Genomic DNA, 26,586 nt, shown 5'->3' on the forward strand with positions numbered 1-26,586 from the left:
GTTGAGGGAAATCGAACATCAGCCTAGAGAGTCATAAGATTAATATAGAAGCTGTTTTTATTAGGGGATTTACAGTATATGTTATTTTATAGTGTCACTATCACTTCACAAAAATGTCCTGTCTCTGACATCACCTTCCTATCTGTCACACTCTGACACTTCTTCATTCATGAATGCAGTGCTAGTGACAAGGATTTTGGGGATGGTATAATAGACTAGGCAATGTATTAGTGTCACTAATACTCATACACTAATAAGATGGAAAGCATCTCATAAAATTAGTTATTTTAAACCTGCATTTAATTTTTCAACTTGAAGCACAAAATAAATGACATCATGTAACTGCATGACAGTTTGTTTTAACAAATCTGAATTAGACGGATTAGCCAATCAGAAACATATAATCATGAAGTGCTTAAATTTATTTACCTCTGTGACATTATTTTATATGCATCTGGAAGATGACAGTCTGTATTTTCCATCTGAAAGGGATCAGCATCACAGATCTTGTCATCTGTACGGCCGTAGTTGGCACTTTCTATCATAATGACATCACTCCCCGGACATCGAAGATCAATGGGATACCCTTCACAAGCTAGCTCTCTCCGTACTAAACCGAATGGTAAAGCTGCCCGGCTGAAAGCTGGAAAACAGAACGAAAGAAAGTATTAATAGTCAAAATTGCATACATAAACATTTTTTTCCTTGTTTAGGTATCATTTTTTAAAAATGAGAAATTTCGAAGGAAAAAAGCTAACCTCATCTACCAATATAAACATATAATATAAATAAGAGCCTCCAGTACATAAACCCTGCCAACTGCCAGAACAAAAATCTCCTTCAATGCCATACCTACAATTCAAGTAATATGTGACAATGATTTCAATGAGGGTGTACCACCTCACCCCACAAAACAGGACTAAAGGTGGCCATAGATGCAACGATCAGATTACGATGTGCCATGGGCTCTGGCGGGATCGGTAGGGTCAAAATCAAACCTGACCGATCGACCAAACGACCGATCTCCGCCTGACGAAAGATGTCGGCACACGCCACACACGAGCCGAAAATCGTACGAATCCTCGATTCGTATGATCGGATCTGTGTGTCTATGGCCACCTTAATGTGCAGGGCTGGTAATTGCAGATTTTACTAAATGATACACAAAGCATCAGAAGGGAGAAGGTTTTAAAATGTTTGTCTTTTGAAATGAGTCAGTTGAAGTGAGAGTATAAGTGTAGAGCAAATGAAGCAAATATGTAACTTTGATAGATCAAGGTATAAATTGCAAGTAATGAAATGTATATAAAACCTTTTTTAAAAATTGGTTCAGCATGATCAGCGTGTTGAACCCTAGAACAGACCAAATAATTTGTTTGTAAGTCCTAAATCTGCAGGAAGTGAAAACATGCACTTTCGGGGCTTTTAGATTCAATGGAGTTGACAGAAATATTTGTACAACCACAAGTGCATTTCTTTTTGAGCACACAGATTTTAGTTCTCTGGAAAGGGAGTTCAGAGTAAGAAAACTTTTTCACATTACTCGCACTCACAGTTAAAAATTAATTTGAGCAAATTCCTGCTTCGAAACAACGCTACTGTAGATAAATTAGTCTTAGTCTCCTTGCATTTCTAAAGAGCAAAAACATTTACCGTTCAGTATTTTTGGTTTGTTCCCATCACAACTTTACTTTCCAGCTCTCTGCTAGATTATTCCCTGTGGCATTCCTCTTCTGCTTTGTTTGGCTCAATGGCAATGTCTCTTGTTACATTAAACCTTGGGGATTTCATCTCTGTAACCCACTACACACATGCTACTCTGAATAATATCTAGTTATCATTAACAAGAAAATGCATTTACCGTAGATACGTTTACATCAGTGTCACTTTGTAGATTAATCACTTTTGAAAAATCTGTTATAGTGTTCATATACCACAATAACAGTTTGTGTATAGCTAAGAATCCTTTTGGCAGATTAAAGAATATAGATGTAGCTTGTATGTTAAACAAAACAAAATTAATTTTAGAAGAAGGAACGATTCAGCACCAGGCCTGGATTTGTGGAAAGGCCACCTAGGCCCGGGCCTAGGGCGGCAGGATTTTAGGGGGGCGGCATGCTGCCCAACCACACCCACATTGGTTCAAAAACACTGGAGATGCACTGGAGATACAATCATTTTTTAAATTTCCCGCGCACCAATCTCCATTTCTCCTGTTCCCCTGGAGGGGACGGGGCGACGAACGGTAGTGGGCCTAGGGGCGCCCACTATGTAAATCCGGCCCTGTTCAGCACATTACCCCATAACACAGTCTGTCTTGGAACTTTCAATGAGTGGGGAAGGGGGGAGGACATAAGGGGAAAAACAAGATAAAATCAATACAGCAGTTAAATATATGGGGATACAGCTAAATCTTACTGGCCCAACAGGCTGCAAAAACTATTCACAGAGCATTAACTCTTTGTGTGTTTTTCATTACACTGCTGATTTTTTGTTTCACAATAGATCAACCACTAGCCCCATTTGCTGGATGAATGACTGCAATAAATAACCACTGTTCAAGCTGGACTGACACCAGACTTACATGTGTTTTCATTCAATGGGTAAAACAGGATAACCCAAAATACAAAATGAGATGGATATATTGTGATATAATGCCTCAGCAAGCATTGGGAAAACAATTTTCCCTATTTTTATGTAATTTGAAAAACAGCAATTCAACATGCTGCTTGATTTTTTATTTTTTTTTCGCTTCGTTTTTAGCTGACATGCAGATTTTTTATCCCTACCATTTTGAACAAATAAAAGACAATAAGCATGACATATAAAAGCATGCTGGCCACACCTTAATGACCTTTCTTTTCCCGAAGACTATGCAGGGAGAGGATTGCATTGAGAAATCACACCTCATCCTGTTGTTGTCCCTGAAGACAGAGTATTAGTTTAGATCTCAGTTTCCTGGTTACAAGTCCCCCTCTAGAAACACACTGGTGTTTATCAAGGCATTGCCTCTCTTTCTTACTGACTGCAATGACTTACAGCTTGTTGTTTGTATAGATTATACTGGGGATAGATGTCGCCTTCTCATTAATCAGTGTATTTCACTGTGCAGCAGTCAAAGACATAACAGTATTTACAGTCAGCTAGCAATACCTCCTCAAATGGATAGCTTCTCCTGTAGGCCAGTTTGAAATAAATATATTTCTGTAAAACCAAAATATATTGTAGAATATTGTGCATTTAGCACAAAGCAAATTTTTTTTTTAAATCACTAGAATGACAATGTTAATTGCCTCAAAATATAAACCTGGCATGCATACCCGTTTTGATGCTGTCCGAAATGTGAAAGGATATTTTAAGCTGATTACTTAGCATTCAAATGTATTGACTCTATGACTTTCGATATGAGCTATATATTTGCTTCAGCCACAAATCACAGCTGGTGATGGAAAATGCAGTCTTATAATTTATAAACCATAATCACATTTGCTCATTAAAATGAATCAAATTAAAATAAGAGCTATTTTAGAAACAATTGCTGCACTCAATAAAATTCAATATATTTGTGTGTTCATCTTCAACTTCCTTCCTAGCCTGCATTCACATTTCATATAAGGCATTTCTGGTGTCGGTATCTCTTTAAGCTGCTGACTAGGAAGACCTAAAATAATATTTTGTTCAAGAGCAAGAAAATGCATTTTATAGGCAGCTGTCTGCCAGTTAGGGCCACAGTATAGTTTGTATCTAAAATATATGGCCACCAACAGGGTACTTAACCACAGGGTAAAACCTCACACCAGCTGCTTTATTTCCCTCAGAAAAATGTAAAAATAATCTAAACCCCAAAAAATAAATTGATGTAAACTTTTTGCTCAACAGCTCTCTCTTAAAATCATAGTAAGCAACCCTAGGGTTAGCAGATAATACAGGAACAGAATAGACATTTAGGAATGTTGAATTTCAAAGAAAACTGCTGATTCTAATTAATGGTACCAGTGTAAAACCCACAAAAACTGCTAATATCCCAGAAACTCTAATAGAAAATATGAATTGCAAAAATGCTCTAAGTTTACATCAATTAATTTTTAGGTTTACCTTTTGTTAAAGGGTATGTAAAGGCAAACAAATAAAATCCCATTTTTACTTTCTGTAATGAAAAAGAAACCTACCAATATACTTTAACAAATGATTACTGTTTTTTAAGAAACCTGACTGTATGCAGTGACATTCTCCCTTCATTTACTGCTGTGGATAGGAGCCATGCAGAACTCAAGCAGTTTGTTTGTTTCCCTGTAGAGCAGTCGGCGTATTTGTAGAGATTTGTATTGGATTTTATTTTTGCCTTTACATCCCCTTTACTGTTTCCAACTCCAGCAGCAGGGAAAAAGATCATGGAGTCAGATTTAATCAGATAAACTGGGATTCTATTTGGAGGATTGTTTTGCTGTAGCCACTGGTTCTGCAGAGTTTAAGATAGTTTGTATTAAACAATACAAAAACTATAAATCCACATTAGATTACATGACAACACAGGACCCAGTGCAGTCTGCCTATTCTGATTATCAATCAGTCTTGCCGTATCGGCTTCTGGCAGATATTATTTGACTTGTGCTGTTTTGATAATTGATGATGATCCCTAAGCAGCCCAGACCACACTGAGCATGTGCACAGTCTTGGTCTTGCAAAGATGTTTAACAAAGTTACAAGATGGTGACCACCTGTGGCCAACTTTGAAAGCATAAATCATTTGTTTGATTAGGCGTTGTGGTGCACTAAGTTCATGTTTAGTATACAAAATACAGCATTTCTAGCCTTATTCTATTTTAGACTTTAATTACCTTTAAAGAAGCACAGATCTGCACAAAAAAACATGAAAAATAGGCGAATGTCTAATGGTGTACTTTGCAGCAATCTAGAAAACTGCCCACTATGGTTTCCCGTAGCTATGCATGAATGGTAAACTGGGTATCCCTAAATGTACATACGACGGTATACTCTATGACATTACAAGCAAACCAATATTACTAAAAGGCAAATCATTAGGGACATTTAAAACAGAAACTACAGAGGCAAGTGATTTAGCCGTTTCTCAAACTGCATTTACACACACCAAAAAACAGTCTAAAGCACATACATCTGTATACTTTATACTGAAAATAATTAGCAAGTACTATATACCCGAGTATAAGCCGAGTTTTTCAGCATCCAAAATGTGCTGGAAAAGTCTACCTCGGCTTATACTCGGGTAAGCGGTACCCGACCCGAGTAGCTGAGATTGCAGTCACTTTTAATCATTCCTATACCAACAGTACACTTGGGGAGAGACTGCAATATCCCACAATGCCCTCTGTTGGTTATATGAAAGAATAACAGTGCGCCCTCTGTTGGTTATATGAAAGAATAACAGTGCGCCCTCTGTTGGTTATATGAAAGAATAACAGTGACTGCAATATCACACAGCGCCATCTGTTGGTTATATGAAAGAATAACAGTGACTGCAATATCACACAGCGCCATCTGTTGGTTGTATGAAAGAATAACAGTGCACCCTCTGTTGGTTATATGAAAGATTAACAGTGACTGCAATATCACACAGCGCCATCTGTTGGTTGCATGAAAGAATAACAGTGCGCCCTCTGTTGGTTATATGAAAGAATAACAGTGACTGCAATATCACACAGCGCCATCTGTTGGTTATATGAAAGAATAACAGTGACTGCAATATCACACAGCGCCCTCTGTTGGTTATATGAAAGAATAACAGTGACTGCAATATCACACAGCGCCCTCTGTTGGTTATACGAAAGATTAACAGTGATGGCAATATCAAACAGCACCCTCTGCACATGGTAGTGGGACAGTGGGACAATGCACACAGTAATCCGTTTGGCAATTCTCTGTCACCATCAACTTTGCAAAGAAGTCCGGTTGATCGCTGGGGGGGGGTCGCTTTGGCAGAATGTGCGCTGCTGGGAGACAGGGCTGTAGTTGTGTCTAGGCTTATACTAGAGTCAATAAGTTTTCCCAGTTTTCGTAGGTAAAATTAGGTACCTCGGCTTATACTCGAGTATATACGGTACCATGAATTTGGGAAGAAAAAAAAAGTCATATTGTAGTTTGTTAGAGATCGGTTGCAAGTAGGCTTTTATAACCATTCAAAAAACATTTTAGCTGGCTAGTAGCTAATCATGCCAAAGAAAAAGGTGTAAGGTAACGCCCATTAAAACTCAAATCACACTCAAACAAAGTCTGGGGATTTGGTCACAAATATAATCAAGTTACTTATAAGCAAGTTAGTTTATGGGGGTTTGGGCAACTGGACATCCTCAATCACAATATAAACCTGAATGGCTAGTAGTAGCAACTTTAAAAATTAATGAAGATTTGAAGAAAAATTGATGTTTACTGCAAAGTTAATCTGCTATCCATACAATATTCTTAGTGTGTTCTAACCAGTGACAAAATACTGTACTTAAATACTTAATGCAAAGCTATTTAACGCAAAATCAAATTTCCTGTGGGGGGTGGAATGTGGAAAGAAACAGTTATGCAGGATAAAATCTACTAAAGGAAGCAAAGGTTTCATATTTTTAAAAAACAAAACAAAAAAAAAACAACATTCAGACACCTTTGCAGATTCTTAGGTCATATATTTTCATTTCAGTTAAAAAGAAAAGCCCAAAAGTATTTACCTACAAAGAAAAAGTCTCACCTTAATATGACCTTCTGGTATTTGGTTTTGTTAAAAGGCAGCAATTAATCATGAGAGAATTCCATTATTTTTATTTGTCTTGTGCTGAAATTCCCAGTGCAACATTCCAGTGGGCTAAGTGGAGATCTGGACTCACTATGGTAATGCTCCTTTAGGGGATAGTTGTTCGGTAGCCATAACAATGCTATTCAAATTTAGAAGTGACAGACCTTACGGAAATCCCTTCCTCTAATTAAATCAGAGAATGAGAATTTGAAGTGGTAAATAATAAATCACAAAGAATCCTCACAATCTTGTAGTCATGGAAACCGGTGTGCCTCTGCCATAATTACTGTGATCCCCACCTTGCCCTTTCCTTACACCAAGCCTTATCCTGCATTCAGGTCATAGACCGAGAAAGTAGCTTTTCTATTCCTCTCAGGCAATCATGTAACATGCATTGAGCATGACCGAACAGGGCCATGTTACAAAACAAACGTTTCATTCAAGGCCATCCATTTTGTATCTTCAGACAGTAATTAACTAGCAAGCTGTAGCAAAATTCACATAAAGCCCTCTACTGGAAGCAGAGCAATTTATAGTTGCCTTGGTGGGTCGCGGGAAAGTGTTTAAAAAAAGGTTGCACTTGAATACCTCCCAACCCGTTTTTTTAAAGGGACAGTCCCTCTTTTGACAGCTCAACCTGCAGTCCCTCATTTGTACTGGAAAGTCCCATTTTTCTCTGCACTGAACAGCAAGGAAAAGAAACACAGATTCTAACTTAATTGGCTTTTGGCAGAGAGCCCAGAACAGCCACAACAGACGATAAGATACATTTGTAACAATTCAAATGTATCTAGATAAGCACATAAGTAATTGTAACAATATAAGATAACAGGTCCCTTGGGAAAAGCTACTCACAGCTTAAAGGGCAATTCACCATCATTAGCAAAACTGTAATAATTGAAAAAAAAAGACACACAGAAATATGTTCAAACTTTTATAACCTGCAAAATTTTGTAAAATAAACATGGTTCATGGGCATTGTCAAACAATTTTAGCCACGCTACCCGCGGCAACTATTTTGTCCCTCTTTTTATTTCCAAAATGTTGGGAGGTATGCACTCATTCAATGCAGAAAATCCCCACTGCAACTCAAATACTTCTACAGCAAGTTAGCAAAATAAAACTATTTTCTATTTTTAAACCGATTTCCCCCAAAACATAATTACTTATGCTAATACAGACTGATAAACAGCTTTGTGTTACAAAGAAGGAGTAAGGGAACTGTAAGTTCAAGTATCAAGTAGTTTCTAATTCCATGGAAAAATTCACAGGCCGATGCTGTGCAGAAAGAAAAACACTTGTGAAACAGTTTTTTAAACTAAAACATTAATATTTTGGCCAGTATGAACCACAGACATGTTACGCCAATAGAGTTTGACAATACAATATACTGTAAATAACAGCTGGAAACTTAAGCTTCTTTTGCACAAAATTGCTGCATATTGGATAACCCTTTCTACATATAGCATGATTAAACTGCCTTGTGGTTCCATAGGGTAAGGCATCTGTCCCTATGGAACAAGCTGAATATACATGAACTGGTTTTAAGATAGAGGTAGTTTGCATAATGAAAAGGAATGTTGTACAGATAGTAACAACATACTTAGGAATTTTTATTGTAATTTATTATGTTTAGTATGTCAATAGCAGGCCTCCATAGGGTTTTACTGCGAGCTGAAACACTGGATGACCTGGTAATAAATTCAGTTTTGGGTAAAAGTGGTTCTTGTTTGTACCTTAAAGGGATATTGTCATGGGAAAAATGTTTTTTTTTTCAAAATGAATCAGTTAACAGTGCTGCTCCAGCAGAATTCTGCACTGAAATCCATTTCTCAAAAGAGCAAATAGATTTTTTTATATTCAATTTTGAAATCTGACATGGGGCTAGACATATTGTCAATTTCCCAGCTGCCCCAAGTCATGTGACTTGTATTCTGATAAACTTCAATCACTCTTTACTGCAAGTTGGAGTGATATCACCCCCCTCCCTTTTTCCCCCCAGCAGCCAAACAAAAGAACAATGGGAAGGTAACTAGATAGCAGCTCCCTAACACAAGATAACAGCTGCCTGGTAGATCTAAGAACAGCACTCAATAGTAAAAACCTATGTCCCACTGAGACACATTCAGTTACATTGAGAAGGAAAAACAGCAGCCTGCCAAAAAGCATTTCTCTCCTAAAGTGCAGGCACAAGTCACATGACCAGGGGCAGCTGGGAAATTGACAAAATGTCTAGCCCCATGTCAGATTTCAAAATTGAATATAAAAAAAATCTGTTTGCTCTTTTGAGAAATGCATTTCAGTGCAGAATTCTGCTGGAGTAGCACTATTAACTGATTCATTTTGAAAAAAAAAAATATATATTATTTTCCAAGTCTAGTATGTGCCCCTATGGACAACATGAAAACTATTAAAGGAGAAGGAAAGCTACCGAAGCAGTTTATTGCCAATAGATTAGCCACAATAGTACAAACTATAATACTATTTTTATTCTGCAGAATGCTTTACCCTAACTGAGTAAACAGCCCTAGAAGCTCTGTTTGTTTAGGATAGCAGCTGCCAAATTAGCTTGGTGTGACATCACTTCCTGCCTGAGTCTCTCCCTGCTCACTCACAGCTCTGGGCTCTGATTACAGCACTGAGGGGAGAAAAAGGAGCAAACTGAGCATGCTCAAGCCCTAGCCCTGGAGGTTTATGCTGAAAGCAGGAAGTCGGATTCAGAAGCCCATTTAAACACAATAGAAGGAAATGCTGTGTTTCTTTGACAGAGGACTCAGCAGCATTACTTTGATGGTTTACTGGTGTATTTATATAGATCTTTCTTATAAAGCTTACTTAATTTTAGCCTTTCCCTCTACTTTAAGGGTGAATCATTCTTTACATCTTTGACTAAGAAAGTATGGACTGTTTCCAGGATAGACAAACTACCTTATTATGATTCGCATAGAATCTTTAATATAGTTATAAAAAATAGTTTATCAAATTTTAAACAAATAAATAATAGGAACTTGTCAATACAAAATTGTGAAGCTCTTTTAGAAAGACCTGCATGTCGTCACGTGGGTTCACTTGTCACCAATCTTTTTGCAACGCCCACCCAGCATGAACCACCCATCTGTGTGTTTCGGGGTGAGCTTTGTTTATCAAGGAGGGTACACATTTGCTACTGGTGCTTGTCAGACTCCATTAATGCCACTCGGATTTGTCTTTATTCTGACAGTAGCAAACAGCTGCTTGTAAATGAACCACAGTCCCTAAGGCTGACTCTTATTATTCTATACTTTTGTTTGACAAGGTCACCTGCTGTGGGGATTTTTTGGGGAGGGAAGAAAAAAAGTTTGCAGCTAGCAGTACTACCAAAAACTTTGTCTGACTGTTCTAGTTTAGCAATAACACAACTGACAGTATCTTTCTATTGAAAGCAACACAATAGGTAGATTTAAGAAATTGGATTTTATAATCCTAAATACATCATGTAACAAGTTTTCTTTTTTTGATCACTTTTTTATTATTCAAATTTACTGAAGGCAGAATAAAGCATGGATTTAATTGCAATACAGGATTAGAAAAACAGATTATTTTACACTGCATGCCTACAGCTTCAATAAAATGTTCACACAGAGAATACTCTGTCATAATCTGAATTTAAGCCATGTATGTTTTGGAGGGCATTTCTAAGACATATTCTGTGATTATAGAAAGCATATTATTAATTTTAAATAACAGATTTAAACTATAAGGGGATATTCATTCTTCTGTGATTGTGACAGTTATGCCTACCTTGCTCAGTAATTCCCAATTAAAAACAGCCAGCACAATAACCACTGCCAGGATTGAAATTTTGTCACTACAGTTATAGGATCTATAACTTGGAATGCTTGGGACCTGGGGTTTCCTGGATAAGGGATCTTTCCGGAATAATAAACATTTTTTTAAACTTTAAGGGGGTCATTTATTAAAGTCCGAATGCGAAAAATTTTATTTTTTTTTACTATAATATCCAAATTTTCAGTGGAAAAATAATACTTTTTAAAGCTTTATTATACCCCGAGGCCGCAAAAAGTCCAAATTCAAAAATACACCATCTTCAACCTGTCAAGGTCCTGTAGAAGTCATTGGCAGATGTCCTATTTGCAATATGAATTATTATTGTCTGCACTGGGTTTCGTACAATGATCCAAAAATGTCAGGATTTTCCATCGACCTTTCAGGCGTCAAATCTGAAAAATTCTGATTTTTCCAGACAATCTGAAAAAGTCCCGTTTTTTCCAGATTAGTGATGGGTGAATAAATTTGCCTAGCTTGAATTTGTGGCGAATTTCCACATTTCGCAACTGGCAAACAAATTTGTGCTGTCAAATAAAATCGATTGCGTCAAAATTGCCACGCGTCAACACTATTCGGATGCCCATTGACTAACGACTGCGCTGAAAATCACGTGAGCGACTTTTCGGATGCACATCCAAAATTTTAACTATGTAACTATTGAAAAGTCTATTTCTAGTGAACAATCTGAAAACAACTGAACTGAAAAAAAAAAAGTGTTTGGAAGGTGAACAACTCTTCAACAGAACAATACTAAACGTATTTAAAAAGTATTGCTCTTTTAGTAGGTTCTTCCGATAATCAGGGATATGTATTTACCTAGCAACACAACCAAGTTTGATTTCATAACAAAGGCTAGAATCTTAGAGATAAGTAATGACAGAACTGATTTTTTGAGACTTGATATAAATTAACTGATGTGAATTTTTTCTTGCACAACTCCAATATACATTGTACAGAATGGTTTTAGGTTTACATATAGGTTTTTTTTCCAGGAGAGAGTCAGTTTAAAAGGAAAACATATCAGACAAGTGTATGATCTGTAACATTCTGGTTCACAGATAACAGGTATGGGATCTGTTATCTGGAAACCTGTTATCCAGAAAGCTCTGAATTATGGAAAGGCTGTCTGCCATAGACTATTTTATCCAAATCCAATTTTTTTCAAAATGTCCTCTTTTGCTGTAATAATAAAACTAGATCCAAACTGAGAATTATTCTTTACTGGAAGCAAAGCCAACCTATTGGATTTATTTAACGTTTACATGATTTTTTTTAAGTAGACCTAAGGTATGCAGACCCAAATTACGGAATCATCAGTTATCCAGAAAACCCCAGGCACTCTGGATAACAGGTCCCATACCTGTACTGTTCAATGGTGCACAACAGACCCCAATATGAAAACAAAAACTCCAAATTATGTTGTTTAGCAAGAAGAAGAAAAACTAAAGAGAATAGCAAATACAAAGTAAAATGCAAATAATAATAGATTATGGTAAACTAATAAAAATGGTAATGAGACTGCGAGAAAGGGGGTAGTGCGGAGAGACTAAGATGCAATTCTGTGAGATTCTGTGATTGTAGATAGAATATTATTTATTTTAAATAACAGATTTAAACTATAAGGGGATATCTATTCTTCTCTGCTTGCCACAGTTATGCCTACATTGCTCAGTAACGTCCGATTAAAAACAGTCTGCACGAAAACCACTGCTAGGATTACAATTTTGTCTATACAGTTATAGGATCTATATGCTTGGGACCTGAGGTTTTCTGGATGAGTAATCTTTCCGTAATAATTAACATTTTTTTTAAACATTAAATGGGTCATTTATTAAAGTCTGAATGCTAAAAATGTAAAAAAAAAAAAAAATGCACGTTTTTTTATAATAAAATACAAAGGGAAATTGAAAAATAAAACTGAAATTTTTCAAGATTTATGAAACACAGAGGCTACAAAAAGTCCAAAAAAAGATGACATTTTTTTTGTCAGAGGATAGATAATAAAATGTGTGGGTCGGATTAGGTTACTTTGAACAATATAGTTATTGCTATAATAGGGAAACACCTTAAAATATGCAAATAGAAACAATAATGCATCACATAAACCACTATTTGCTTTAAGAATTAAAACTATCAGAAGCAATAATTAAAGAACAATGGATTTTGAATATATAATTAGAAATCCATTGAATAAATTATTCTTTTTTAATTTGCCATACCTTTTCAAACAGTGCTTGGCCACAGGCAATAACATCAGAGATTTAAAAATATGTACAATTGCTCTGTAATATTAAGAAGTCCCAGAAAGTACCAGCATTCTAAGTTTTTCTACCCACTAAATTACATTTCTGGTCAAGCATTGGATTTTTTAGATGCTTCAATAAGATAGGTGATTGAAAGGCTAACTTCCCCTTTCTAGCATCCACAAAGAATCTAACTTTTATTTATATAGTTTTTAATATTAAGCAGGGATATATGCATGCCACATTTGCAGGATTGACAGAGAATTATCATACTGTGGCTCTTTAAAATTTCAAATTTGACCATTCGCCATCTAAAAACTGCTAAATTACAGTATAAGTCAATGGGAGAAGTCCAGGGATCAATTTGGTGGTTTGTAGCTTTCCTGACATTCAAGGTTTTTTTGGAGAAAAAAACTCAAATTAATTACATGAATTCGAAATTCGACCCTTGATTAAAGTTGACTATGCAAGTACTAAAAACTGTGCGAAAAGTTATGCCTCTACGTGAACAAATTTGCCTTTGAGCGAACTTAATATAGATTTTGCAAACCCGGAAATGGTTTAGCGACCAATTCCGACAGTGGAAGAAGGTTTGCGGATTCTATAGTTAGCGCCAGTGCGCAGTGAATGTAATAAAACTTCTTACTGAAAAAATTGTGTGTGCTCCATCCAATAAGATTAAGACACCTTCAAGCACTTCTTAAAAGTGGGCAATACGCAACTAAAATTTGCAATGTAATAACAGTTCAAGAAAGAATATTACATTGTGAAATGAGACTTTTAACCCTTATTTGTGCAAATTGTTTTGCTCTTTGCGATTTTTATTACATTGCCCTAAAAGAGTTTATCACCTAATTTTCCTCTGGTTATTATTACGGCAACCCATTGTTTCAGCCGCACCCTGGAACTCTCAGCCATAGGCCATAGTGACTTGGTATTATTTGAACTGGATAATTACCATTATACCTGTAAATACCTTGTTTGTTTTTAATAAATAATGTGATTAGTTTGTCCCCTTTGGCAGGAATAAACGCTTGATGCCAATTACACAGGGATATATGCACATATAGATATTCAGTATAGATATGAGAGAGGAGTCAATGTGAATGAGTAAAATGTGATTTTGCAGAATGTATCAGTCTCTTGAAATTCCAGTAAAATAAATCAAACCAATATGAAAAAGCTTCAAGATGTAAGAGGGAAAAGGGTACTTGGCAACACAGGTTCCCCATTTAATAAAGCATTGCCCAAGTCATTCAATAATGGCACATTACGCATGGGTCAATGCTGACAGTTCAGACAAACAAAAGAAGTATTTATGCTTGATCTAGGCGAAGCAAGGTGCTTATTCAATTTCTTCTGCATCAGGACAGTGTTCCTTACCTAATATGTATACATGAGTGTTATTCAGCATTTGTTGTCTCTGACCCACACTTGGCATTTAATTCCCAGTCCACCAAGGTATTCATGCTTGATGGCTCTGATGCACAAACTGAATGCTTTATTTATGTTATGGCACAGGGAATGAAGCTGGAAACTGTATTGGACACTATCCTGGTTAGGGAGCCTGGCAGTTGATGTCACAGCACTGCTGACCCATATCTACAGCAATGATTGTGCCAATGGAATTTAGCGGACAATGCCCACTGTTTGCCAACACAAGTCACAGTCAATCAGAGAAAGGAATGTTCTGATTGGATCTCAGCTTCAATCAGAGAAAGGAATGTTCCTTTTGGGTTTCGGCTTACATGTGCACTACGATGCTGAACACTTCTCACACAGGGGGGGAAAAAGGATCTGCCTTAAAGTGGCCATACATGGCATAAAAGCTGCCGACAGACCGAGCCGGCAGCTTATTGGCCCATGTATGGAGCCCTCCGACAGGCTTCTTTGATCGATATCTGGCCGAAAGTCGGTCAGATGTCGATCGAACAGGACGAAAAAAAACAGTCAGATTGCGGACCGTATCTGTTTGTTGATGCGGTCCTGTAATCCGACCGCCTGTTTACCCTTCGTTATGATCCAATCATTGGGCCTTAGTGCCCACAAGCGGATCTGCCCGCTATCGCCCGCTTCAAGGTGGGCATATCGGGGAGAGATATGCTCGTTTGTCGATGTTGCCAAACGAGCAGATCTCTATGTGTATAGCCACCACTGTTGTCTCCAGTCATGAAGACCCATTAAAATGTTATTTACAGTTGTGCTTTTAATACTTATATTGATAGAATTTATGTCCACAATTTCCAATTTAGATTAACATAGTCAATTATTTCAAAGTATTTTGTATATTTATTACTTATTGGTATCCCTTCCCTCCTCTGGGTTTGACTCTTAAAGGGGTGGTTCACCTTTAAGGTATCTTTTATTATGTTATAGAACAGCCAATTCTAAGCAAACTTTTTAATTGGTTTTCATTATTTATTTTTTATAGTTATTTGCCTTTTTCTTCTGACTCTTTGCAGCTTTCAAATGGGCGTCGCTGCCTCCCTTCTAAAAAACAAATCAATTCATGGTTGCTAGGGTAATTTGGACCCTAGTTACCAGATTGGTTAAGATGCAAATTTAAGAGCTGCTGAATAGAAAGCTAAATAACTCAAAAACCTTCAATAATAAAAAATGAAAACAAATTGCAAATCGTCTCAGAATATCACTCTCTACATCATACTAAAAGTTATCTCAAAGGTGAACCACGCCTTTAAATAATAAGATTCAGTTCTTCTGCAATCAGCTGATATGATATTGTTTCAAGAATCAGAGCCCAGAGTGCATGTAAACTTCCAGACATATACAGCTTTCAATAGAAATTATAGTCATTGGAAATGTTTAATGTATATTATAAAGTTGCTTAGAATTATATGTTCTTTCAGTATGTAGAAAAGTTTTTTTGCATCACATTTAATGCAAATGTTATATTTGAATTGAATTCTTTCAGGCTAATGCCACACAGGGCTGATAATCAGTCACTCTACTGGCATGAGCCTAAAGGTGGCCATAGACGTAACAATTACAAGCTTTCGTTTCAATACACATGTGTAGAACTGAATCAGCACTAACAATGGCCGATGTTTGAGTCCCTTCAAAGGCACCCAATCAAAATTTCCGTCCAGCACGATCGACGAGCCGACCAATATTCAAGTCTTCTGCCGATATCAGTCGGCTCTTTTCCCACCATGCACGCACCGAATATCGTACGATAATTTGTTTTGTACGATATCATCTGTGCGTCTATGGCCACCTTAACACTGCACACCAACCTATCTACCCGCCTAACAACAATACAAACCTGAAACCATGGTGACACAACCTTTATGCCCACCAAGTTGCAGAAATGTTGAAAGCAGATTTTTTAAATTGTGCTATTAAGCAAGCAAGAAAAGTACTCATAGATAGGATGATAATGCCCATAAACTACTATTTTGGAACTTGAATACATTAATGCAGTATATGCAAATGGCATCTGATATTTTTAGTGGTCAACTGCACCAAAATTATATCAGTACTGACCATAAAAAATAAATAGAGCGTAACTACACTTATAATATTGTGGTTGCTTAGGCCAATATCATGAAAAGTGTTTCTCATGTGGTGTGTTTCAGCAGCCTTCAAAGTTGCTGTAACCATGTGCTGTGGCTTCCAGTTAATTTATGGTTGATGGAAGGCTTGTGTCATTTTTTATACATCCTACGCACCAGCATAATCTTGAGCAATGTTTGCAGTGTTTTACATGCCACTATTCCCACTCATTTGGACTGGAAGGTATTTTGGGCATCTGTCGCCCACAGACCTCAAGACTTCCTCCACTATCCCTATAGTTTTGCGGGGATCAAATCTCCATGTATGTGTAAAATCATTCCCAGCTGCCTCATACTAATTTGAATGGGAACAATGAAAAATTTAAAGGGAAAGTAAACCAATCCAAATAACCAAATGTCACATGCGTTAAAAGTTTGACTTCTGCTTATGTATGCTGCAATCTGCACACAATTTACTTGCCAATCATGGCAATGGGATGGTGGGCAGGGTTGAGCAAGGAGATAAGCCTAGGCTTACACTTATTTTAATAAATTAAAACAGATTTGAAGCTGCACTGTTCCTCTTGCAGCTTGTGATCTGTATTATTCTTAGTTGGCCTACAGGGTTTACTTCTCCTTTAAAGGAACAGTAACATCAAAAAATGAAAGTATTTTAAAGTAATAAAAATATCGTACTGTTGCTCTGCACTGGTAAAACTGATGTGTTTGCTTCAGAAACATTACTATAGTTCATATAAACAAGCTGCTATGTAGCAATTGCGGAAATTGAAAAATGGCTATATGGCACAGGTTAAAAAGTGGATAACAGATAACACCATTATGTTCTACAGAGCTTATCTGCTATCGGTTACATAACTTGAGCTTTTTCTCTTTTGAATTGCTGCCCCATTGCTACAGAGCAGCTTATTTATATAAACGATAGAAGTGTTTCTGAAGCAAACACAGCAATTTTACTAGTGCAGGGCAACACTGCATTATATTTGTATTACTTTAAAACACTTATTTTTTGACATTACTGCTCCTTTAAGACTTAGCAAATAATGTGCGTGCTCCGAATGCAAAAAATTACTAAGAAATTCAAATTGACATGTTACTTTCCATATACACGTTTACACAAATATAAAAGTAAAGCACATTATTTAAATAAAGCAAAACATTTTCTGCTAAAAAGGTAATGAGATTGAGATCTATTAATGGTTTTATGTGTAATGTAAATAAACTGTAAAATTAAAAATATAATGGATATAGGAGTCTCTGTTCTGCAGAAAGGGCTCAAGAGACTTTTAAATCATCATGGAAGCCTGGGAGCTAAGCTCCATAACAGCCTTTTGCATCTTCCGTTGATTTTAATTATGTCTTTTTTAAAAGCCCCCTGCTGTGTTTTTGAAATACTAAATGGTCTCCACTGTTATGTGACTTAACTCATTATTCCAATTCATGATCATAAAAGGCCATTTTATAATCATGTGCAGTTTCCCCAGTAGCTGTTACTACACAATACTCAAAGCATTGTGACTAAACCATAGCACAAGCTTAACCCTGGTACATCATTTTTACAGGGTCCATTTAAATAAAAATGAAAGAAAGGAATGGAAATATGGATACAGGATTCACAAAATCAAGCCTTTCAAAATCAACCAAGGTCCAGTTTGAACAATTCAACTAAAAAAGGTGCAATTTATTGCACAACATCCTCTGATTAGCTTCTAAAGCATTACAAAATGAACAACAGACAGGTTTTGATTGTTGGTACTTAGTAGCAGCCAAAGTACTGGTATAGCCACAAGTGTTGATGCACCGTGAAAGCTAAAGCATGAAGACCTGTGTATATAGTTCAGTTTAAAATTGAATCAGTGAAGGTAAAAAAACAACTATCAACAAGGTGCACCTCTTTGTGGAATTTTGTGAAAAAGGGATGCTGGAAATTAAGCATGTTTGCATTGAGCAGAGATAACAGCACATAGGGGGTGATTTATCAACGTTTCAATTAGACTTTTTGCCATGATTCAAATTTTTGTTTTTATTAAGCAAAAAAGAAACTTGGCATCTAAAAGCTTGAGAGTTCATGAAGAAGTCAATGGGTGTCGTAATAATGCAAAATTATATATATTCATATAGCTTGCAAAATTCAAGCTATTTTTTATTTGAGATTTTCAAGTTTTTTTGAGCTTGCAAACTCACAAATTTGATTTTTTTTCCAGTTGTTTTTCGCGACTATTTGTTCAAGTTTTTTATATTCAGATTTTTTTATAAGTAAAAAAGTATATAAAACGTTTAACTTATAAGTAAGTTTATTGGAAAAAAAAACACTCTAAAGCCTCACAAATTAGATTTTTGACAAATAAGTCCAATAATATAAATATAGTTTGTGGTCAGTGCTGTTTTCGTGAAGCCAAAAAAACAATATACCACTATTGATGAATAAACATACAATACACAACAGATGAATAAACATACAATATTAATTAATTTTTAATCACCACAATTAACATGTAATAGCACATATACTATTTGACAATCAAGGTCCTTTGGCCACCCACCTGTCCATTTGATTCCCATAGGTTCAAACATACCATTATATAATCACTCCATCAGGTGTACATCAGGTATACACAACTTTTACAAAGTTATCCAAATTGAACTAAAGCAAGATTGCTTTGTATTTGAGTTAATTCATAGGGGGGGGGGGGAAAGCTACACACCAATAGCTCCCAATATTTTGGAAATAAACAGGAGAACAATTTTTTGACCACGTCCATTTTGTGGCCACCCCCTAATTACCATGTTCATTTTACAAAATTTGGCAGGTTATTAATGTTTGAACAGATTTCTGTGTTTTTTTTCCAGTTATCACAGTTTTGCTAATGAAGGTGAATTGTCGTTTAAGCTGTGAGTCTAACTTTTCCCAAGGGACCTGTAATCTTATATCGTTACAATTACTCATTTGTCTATCTCAAAACGGTTACAAAAGTATCTTATCTTCTGCTGTGGCTGTTCTGAGCTCTCTGCCAAAAACCAATTAAGTTAGAAACACTTGTTTCTTCTTCTGCCTGTTCAGTACAGAGAAAAACAGGACTTTCCAGTACAAATGGGGGACTGCGGGTTGAGCTGTCAAAAGAGGGATTGTCCAGCTGAAAAAGAGGACAGTTGGGAAGTATGCACACCCCCACTTTTTTTTTAATTTATTTATTTATTTATTTTGAAGGGTTTGTGCAGTAATGCAGCTCTTCTTTTGCAGTGTTCCTTTATGATGTGATGGATTCAAGTCCAAAAATCTGTCACTTTACAATGGAACATGGTTAAAGAAGGATTGCAATACATCCTCAGCAAAGAAAGGATTGCAATACATTCTCAGCATAAGGAATGCTGGGAAATATCAATATCGTGGTTTTCTATAAAATCAGGTATGTCTGTGTAAAACGAAATACATTTATATTTATTTTTGGATGTTCAAATAGTGTGCTTGTACCTATTCTACATAAGCACAAATGATCAAGTTTACATTAAAAAGTATAAGTTTACAGTAAGTTGGTAAAGCAAACTAAATTTCCAGTTTGTGTCTTTTATGTCTTTGAATGATGGACATGCGCTTTGTTCTTTCAGCTAGTTGCTGTACCATAAAAGAGCTCTCTGACAAGTTATATGGCACTTGTGTCTATTTTTATATTGTCTAAACAGAGGAAAGCTTGACAGAATCAATAGGAGTTAAGATGCTCTCGTAATCTAGGTTTAACACTAGATCATCGCCTTTAATCAAAACATGTAGTCTGCATGTGATATATCGATACATACATGCAGAATCGGCCTTTTACTATTTACCCAATGTCAAATAATGAAGTATTCTGTAGTAGACATTTCAATAATGATTTATGCCACTGTTTATTCTCAATAGAAGCCTGACCTGCATATTCCATTTTGCTGTGTACCAAATCGGCTGTACTAACATATTCTGCCCAAGACAAAGAGATGCATTCATATATCTGTTAAAAAGACAGTTTAAACAGTTTGATGTGTCAAAGAAAAAAATATATATTTGCAGAAGTATCCTGTATATATGTTATTTAAAATCAGTCATTTATGAAATATCATTAAGTCCTTAAAGGGATACTGTCGTGGGAAAACATGTTTTTTTTAAAGCGCATCAGTTAATAGTGCTGCTCCAATTTCCCAGCTGCCCCATGTCATGTGATGTGCCGGCACTTTAGGAGAGAAATGCTTTCTGGCAGGCTGCTTTTTTTCATTCTCAATGTAACTGAATGTGTCTCAGTGAGACATGGGTTTTTATTATTGAGTGTTGTTCTTAGATCTACCAGGCAGCTGTTATCTTGTGTTAGGGAGCTGCTATCTGGTTACCTTCCCATTGTTCTTTTGTTTGGCTGCTGGGGGGGAAAAGGGAGGGGGATGACATCACTCCAACTTGCAGTACAGCAGTAAAGAGTGATTGAAGTTTAACAGAGCACAAGTCACATGACTGGGGGCAGCTGGGAAATTGACAAAATGTCTAGCCCCATGTCAGATTTCAAAGTTGAATATAAAAAATCAGTTTGCTCTTTTGAGAAATGGATTTCAGTGCAGAATTCTGCTGGAGCAGCACTATTAACTGATGCGTTTTGAGGAAGAAAATTTTTTTCCCCATGACAGTATCCCTTTAATAATAAAATGCAGAAGAATAAGATCTACTAAACATACGAAGGAGCTATATGCCTGTAAAATATATTGCACTACACTGTATTTTTTAATCAGTTCTAGTTAAATTTAAATGCCAGCATGAATCTGCTGTATACCATGTTCTATATTTAATAAAAGTTAAAAAAAAAAAATGAATGTAAATTCCCTTTCTGAGACAACCAAACTCCAATTTTCTATGGATTCAGAGTTTCAGCTTCAGCATTTCCAGCGTTGTTCTATTGAATTTAAGGTTGTTTCTGGAATCAGCAGACAAAATTGTACTAGGCTAGGCAGATATGACCTTCAGAAAATGCATAAAAGGGGAACTGAAAGGTAATGCTTTAATGACATTTGCATTTTTCTTTACCAATTTATTGATTTTCATCACCAACAAAATAACTGTTCCTAGAACACTCCATTTAAAAAAAAAAAAAAAAAAAAAAAGGAAAGTAAAAATCAAATCATTTCACAACACAAAAATTATTACTGTAGACTTTGCTCTACTGTTTACAACCATTCCATGTATCTATTGACTGGATTACCTGCCTATAAACTGACTTGTCATGGGAGATAACAGTGTCTGTAGCAGTGCCAATCATTCACAAGGGACATAATTCATTAGCTCTGCTGCTCCAAACAACAAATACCATTGCACTCATCCCATTTAATGCAGGAGGCTTTCTACACATGCCAAATAACTTCACTGTCATTCCAGGAACAGAGACCAAAATACTGAAATGAAAGAGTTTAGCTTACTTTCCGCACTATTCTTCTTTTAATAAATGTGAGAGCACAAAATATGTCTCCATTCTCAGTATATTGCACCATCAAGTGATCACACACACACACAGAGGTAATGGCTATATAAAAGTCTGTATGGTACCTGTGCACTAAATTGACACAACCAATGAAGGGGTGTCATACAGGAGGACACCAGAGGAAAATAAGGTTCTCAAATGGCAAAAATCAGAATTGTCCAAGGCTGTGATGTATAAAACAAATATTCAACAGCACTATAGGCTAGTGTTTACACATTTATTTGAAGCACATTTTTAAACATTTCACCTATAATTAAAACAGTCTAACACTTAAATCCTTTTGAAAATCTTTGCCTTTCAGTCGCTCTTTTTTTTTTAACGATTGCTTGGGTCATAAAAAAAGTAAGTTTTATAGAATGGGTGTCAGACCTGCAAGATCGTCCAGAGTGTAGCTATCTTTAGGATAATGCCACACGGGGCTGGATCTGGGCCTGAGGAACAACATGGGCCGAGAATCAGCGCCTACATTGGCATCAGCCATCTTCCATGACTGCACAAAACCACTGTGTTGGTCTGGGTGCAGGCACATGCTGTGGATTCTGACACGAAAATCCAGTGTAGACTGACCATAAATTTAATGACATCCATAAAATTCACAAGCAGTCTGCACAGGTGGAATGAAGTGTTTTCCAGTTAGGATAAAAAAGGTGGCAGGGAAATAGATGTTTTACACTCTATATACTATACATTTTCTGTTAACTGTCAGGTTGCCAACTCTCGAACCACTAAAAAAAAAAAAAAGAAAATTTAAGTGTAAGCAAAGTGCTCAGAAACAAATCCTAAGTAAGTTTTTACCAATTTTTCTTTGGGAGGGGGGGGAGAGTCTTTCTATAAACATGCTGCTAGTTTCCCAATTTAAAATATTAACTATTACTAGCTTTATATTGTATGCTACATATTATAGCAATGACAGCATATTGAAGTGGGCTTTTACATACAAAGAAATTTAATGTTATAGTTTTGTGTAGAAAAGTACAGAGGCTCTTTCCCTTCTGTCCTAAAGTGACGTGAACACCCATGTTTATTAGTATCACAAAGGTTTTTAAAGGGGACCTGCCACCCTAAGAAATAATTCCGAATTATTTTATTTTGTGTTAGTTAAGCAAAATAAACTTTACTTACACTAGATTTATTATTTACTTTTTGTTTACTTCAGTCTTGGAATCATACAATCACAGCTAGCAGACTGCCATTTTGTGGACACTGTTATTAAGACAAATTGTGTATCAAACCAAAATCTTGTGGATGTACCATTATGGGGGACCTAATGCCCATGTGCAGTGCCTTGTAGGAATTGCTAGATGGATAGTGAAAATAATTCATTTTTTAATGAAAAAATAGTTTGTGTTCCATGTTTAATTTGCAAAGGACTTTGATTATAAAGTATTTTGTGCATGGGTGACAGGTCCACTTTAAAAGCCATCTTTCTGTTATGTTACTGGTTTTATTGTCTGCAGTTATACAGGGTTACTAGGCCTTTAATTGTTGGAAGTCTGCAAAAATTAAATTCTGCATCTAGCTCTGAACTAGGTTTTGTAACAAGCCATCAAAAGGACTACATTATTCTTTTTGGGATATTTGTGGATATAAATAATTTGTAATAAATAAAATAAAAATAAAATAAAATAATAATAAATAAAATAAAAACAAAAAACTCAACCCTTTAAGTGCCATCAGAATTTCACATTTCATGTTTTTGAAAATTTTGTGCGCTCTCATTTTAGGGACATTTTCTGGGGGGGGGAGGTTAGTTACCTAGAGAAAACTTACATTGTTTTTTTTTTTTTTTTTTTCAGGAGAACCTTAGCTTTCTAAATCTGCCTGAGTTTTTGTGTATTTGCGCTTCCGGACAAGATTGAGAGCTCTAAATACAAAAAAAGAATCACATTTTTCAGTATAAAATATATAAAATATATAAATATATAAAATTATAAAATCCAACTGATTTGCACCAAGTGTCTTGAACATGCCAATACCAGGAATGTAAAGTTTTATGAAGATTTCTGACATTTATAGATCAAAAACTCACAGCAGTATATGACCAAAGTTTCAAAGCACTACAGCAGAATATGGCATATGCTGGATTCCAGAGCCAAAAATCCGGGAACAATTGGTTTACCCCAGGAAACCATATATTTTAGAGATGTACACATTCTGCCGAATACAAAATGTATAAAGATATCTTTCTACTCCAAAGTACCAAGCATCAAAGCTTTTCTAAACTCAGCAGTTTATATAAAAATGTATGAAAATTCAGAAAAATCAGCAACATTTTCACTTTGCAAGTTTTTATCTCCCACAAAGCAAAAGGTAGCAAGAAAAAAACATCCTACATATGAATGTCAAGAGGTCCACTGAACAATTTGATGCCCATTGTGCAGAGGATTACCAAAGTATCTGGCACTTAGAGACCCCAAAATGATGTTAGCACATGCAAATGGTCCAAGTCATTTACTGAAAATTAAACACATTTACTTCATTTTCTTGGGAGTAAAAGCACAAAACAATACGCTGAACCCCCCCCCCCAACCATATATTTTTGGAAAGAACACATTCAGCCAAATCCAAAATGGGTAACCATGCCTTTGTAATCCAATTTTCCAGAGTCACAATGTTTTCTCCAAATTCTTGGTTTCGATGAATTACCTGAAAATCGCCTCAAAGCTACTACTTTCTAGCATCTTATCTTCTACATAGCATTAGGCGCTTAGAAAAAACATTGTAAATATGAAATTCCAGAGGTGTTCTCAACAGTTTGATGCCCAATATGCATAGATTTACCAAACTATGTAGCATACAGAGTCACCCAAATGAAAACAGTGGATATGCACCCTGTATGTATATTATGTGCCATAAGACCCCCCTAACAGTATGGAGACCCAAGAAAACCATATATTTTTGTAAAGTACACATTCTGATGAATCCAAAATGGGTAAATAGGTCTGTCTACAGCAAATTACCAAACTGCAAATCTGTGCTGAACGTAGTGGTTTTTATGACATTTCTAAAAGCTTGCATTTTACCCCATTATATGCCTCACATTTCGCAACATACCAACAAAAACATCCTAAAGATGAAAGCAGCAGTCTACTGAACAGTTTGATGCAATATATGTATAGATTTACCAAACTATGTGGCGTACAGAGGCACCCAAGTGGATATATAGAAGCCAAAATTTCAATGGGCAAGAACAAGCAACAAAGAACAGTGCCTTTTTTCAGGCAAAAAAACAGACATTGAGATTAAAAACAAACTGTAAATTGTATAAGCATGCATATGTGCGTGTACACTTGGCAAAATGCATGTTTTGTGCGTGTGTGTAAGTATGTTTGAGTGCTGTGAATGTGTGAAAGCCCCCTGATGCCCCCAAAATATAAGTATGTGTATAAGTGTAAATGTGATAGTGTAAAAAGTTTGTGTAGTGTTACTTACTTGTGCAAGCAGAAGGATGCAGGAGGGTTGCTGGTGTGGCAGAAGTGCACCATCCCTGATGATCTGGTGGAGAGGGTGGTCCTAGAATGTAGATTAACGTAGGCCGCAGCAGACACGTATTATTCACGTGGCTGCTGCTCTTTAGGGGCCCCTGGGTGATTGCACCCTAGGGGCCATTGGATGTCTACTTTCGTTCGTTGCCTAGGGGCTTCTGAAAGAGCAGGACAGAGTGGGAGGATTTTAAGCTGCTCCTCCCCTCCAAAGTGCTGCAGATCGTCGAATCTACATTCTGTGGTACTTGGATACTTTTATCCACAGAACGCAAATTCTACAATGCATGGCACTTAAAGGGTTAATAATTCTATAATACCTAAAAGCATGCTTTAATAAAAGCACAAAGGCAGTGGAATCTAGAGAAATATACCAGACACTATATTCTAATTTACTTACACATTTTTGTCTATCAATAGGAAACTATTTTATATTCAGTGAACATGGAGATATTACAGTATGATTATATGTTTAAATGCTGACATGAAAAAGTTGTGTAAAATGCAAACCCTTTGCGAAAACCTAGTCCAGAATGTGTTGATTGTGTGTATGAAGTGTAAGCTTTACAAATTATGTTTTTAATCTTGTTTTCACTGAAATGACCTTAAGTAGTCAAAGAAAATAAAGTTCACAGAAAAGCATGCATTTCCTTTTAAATCAACGCTGATCAATCAAAATAACTAAAGTGCAACTTTTCAAGGGTTAACAGAAGTGTATTTCCACACCACAGTAATATTAGGGATTCACCTCTATAGCAGTGCTCTTTGCCAAAAATGCTGGGTGTTACATTTGCCTATAAACTTATTTTAGAACAAAACAAGGTGGGTGATGTTTGAAGTAATAGAAGTTATAGACCATCTCCCCTAGAATATTTAAGCAAATAATTCTAAATTTAAATCAGGGAAAAAGTACAGAGGGCAGAATGGCCATAACAACACAACAAAAACTCTCCTTTAAAAGGTAAATAGAAATAAAATCTACAATAAAATATGAAATGAAAATTGTCTTATGTTTAATTCTGTTATTTTAAAGACAATTCTACAGTTTATTCTGGATGAAATACTGGCTACCTATACTCTCTTCAATTAAACGGGAAATATTTAAGTATAATTATAACAACTTCCTATTATTGACGAAAGAATCTACTTGCCTCTGCTTAATCTGACATTCCATTTTAACCTAATCAAGAGAACAAAACTACTTTATGTAAAATGATTCCTTCAGTTGCCTAAGTTGCAAATCCCTGCAGTCTTCTA

General features: G+C 36.1%; 1 protein-coding gene across 36 annotated transcripts in view; it reads right to left on the bottom strand.

Moving 5' to 3' along the window:
- The window catches only part of adgrl2.S (adhesion G protein-coupled receptor L2 S homeolog), a 112,948-nt gene that overhangs the window by 57,946 nt on the left and 28,416 nt on the right, over positions 1–26,586 (bottom strand). For 35 of the 36 annotated variants that reach the window (XM_041561289.1, XM_041561287.1, XM_041561286.1 and 32 more), the window contains exon 3: positions 430–643. In XM_041561289.1, the coding sequence (XP_041417223.1) occupies positions 430–643 (214 nt within the window). Of the gene's footprint in view, positions 1–429; positions 644–20,262; positions 20,291–26,586 lie in introns of those variants that run through there. The other variant, XM_041561291.1, reaches the window with a different exon arrangement.

The sequence above is a fragment of the Xenopus laevis genome, chromosome 4S, assembly GCF_017654675.1.
Source record: "Xenopus laevis strain J_2021 chromosome 4S, Xenopus_laevis_v10.1, whole genome shotgun sequence".
NCBI classification, from domain to species: Eukaryota; Metazoa; Chordata; class Amphibia; order Anura; family Pipidae; genus Xenopus; species Xenopus laevis.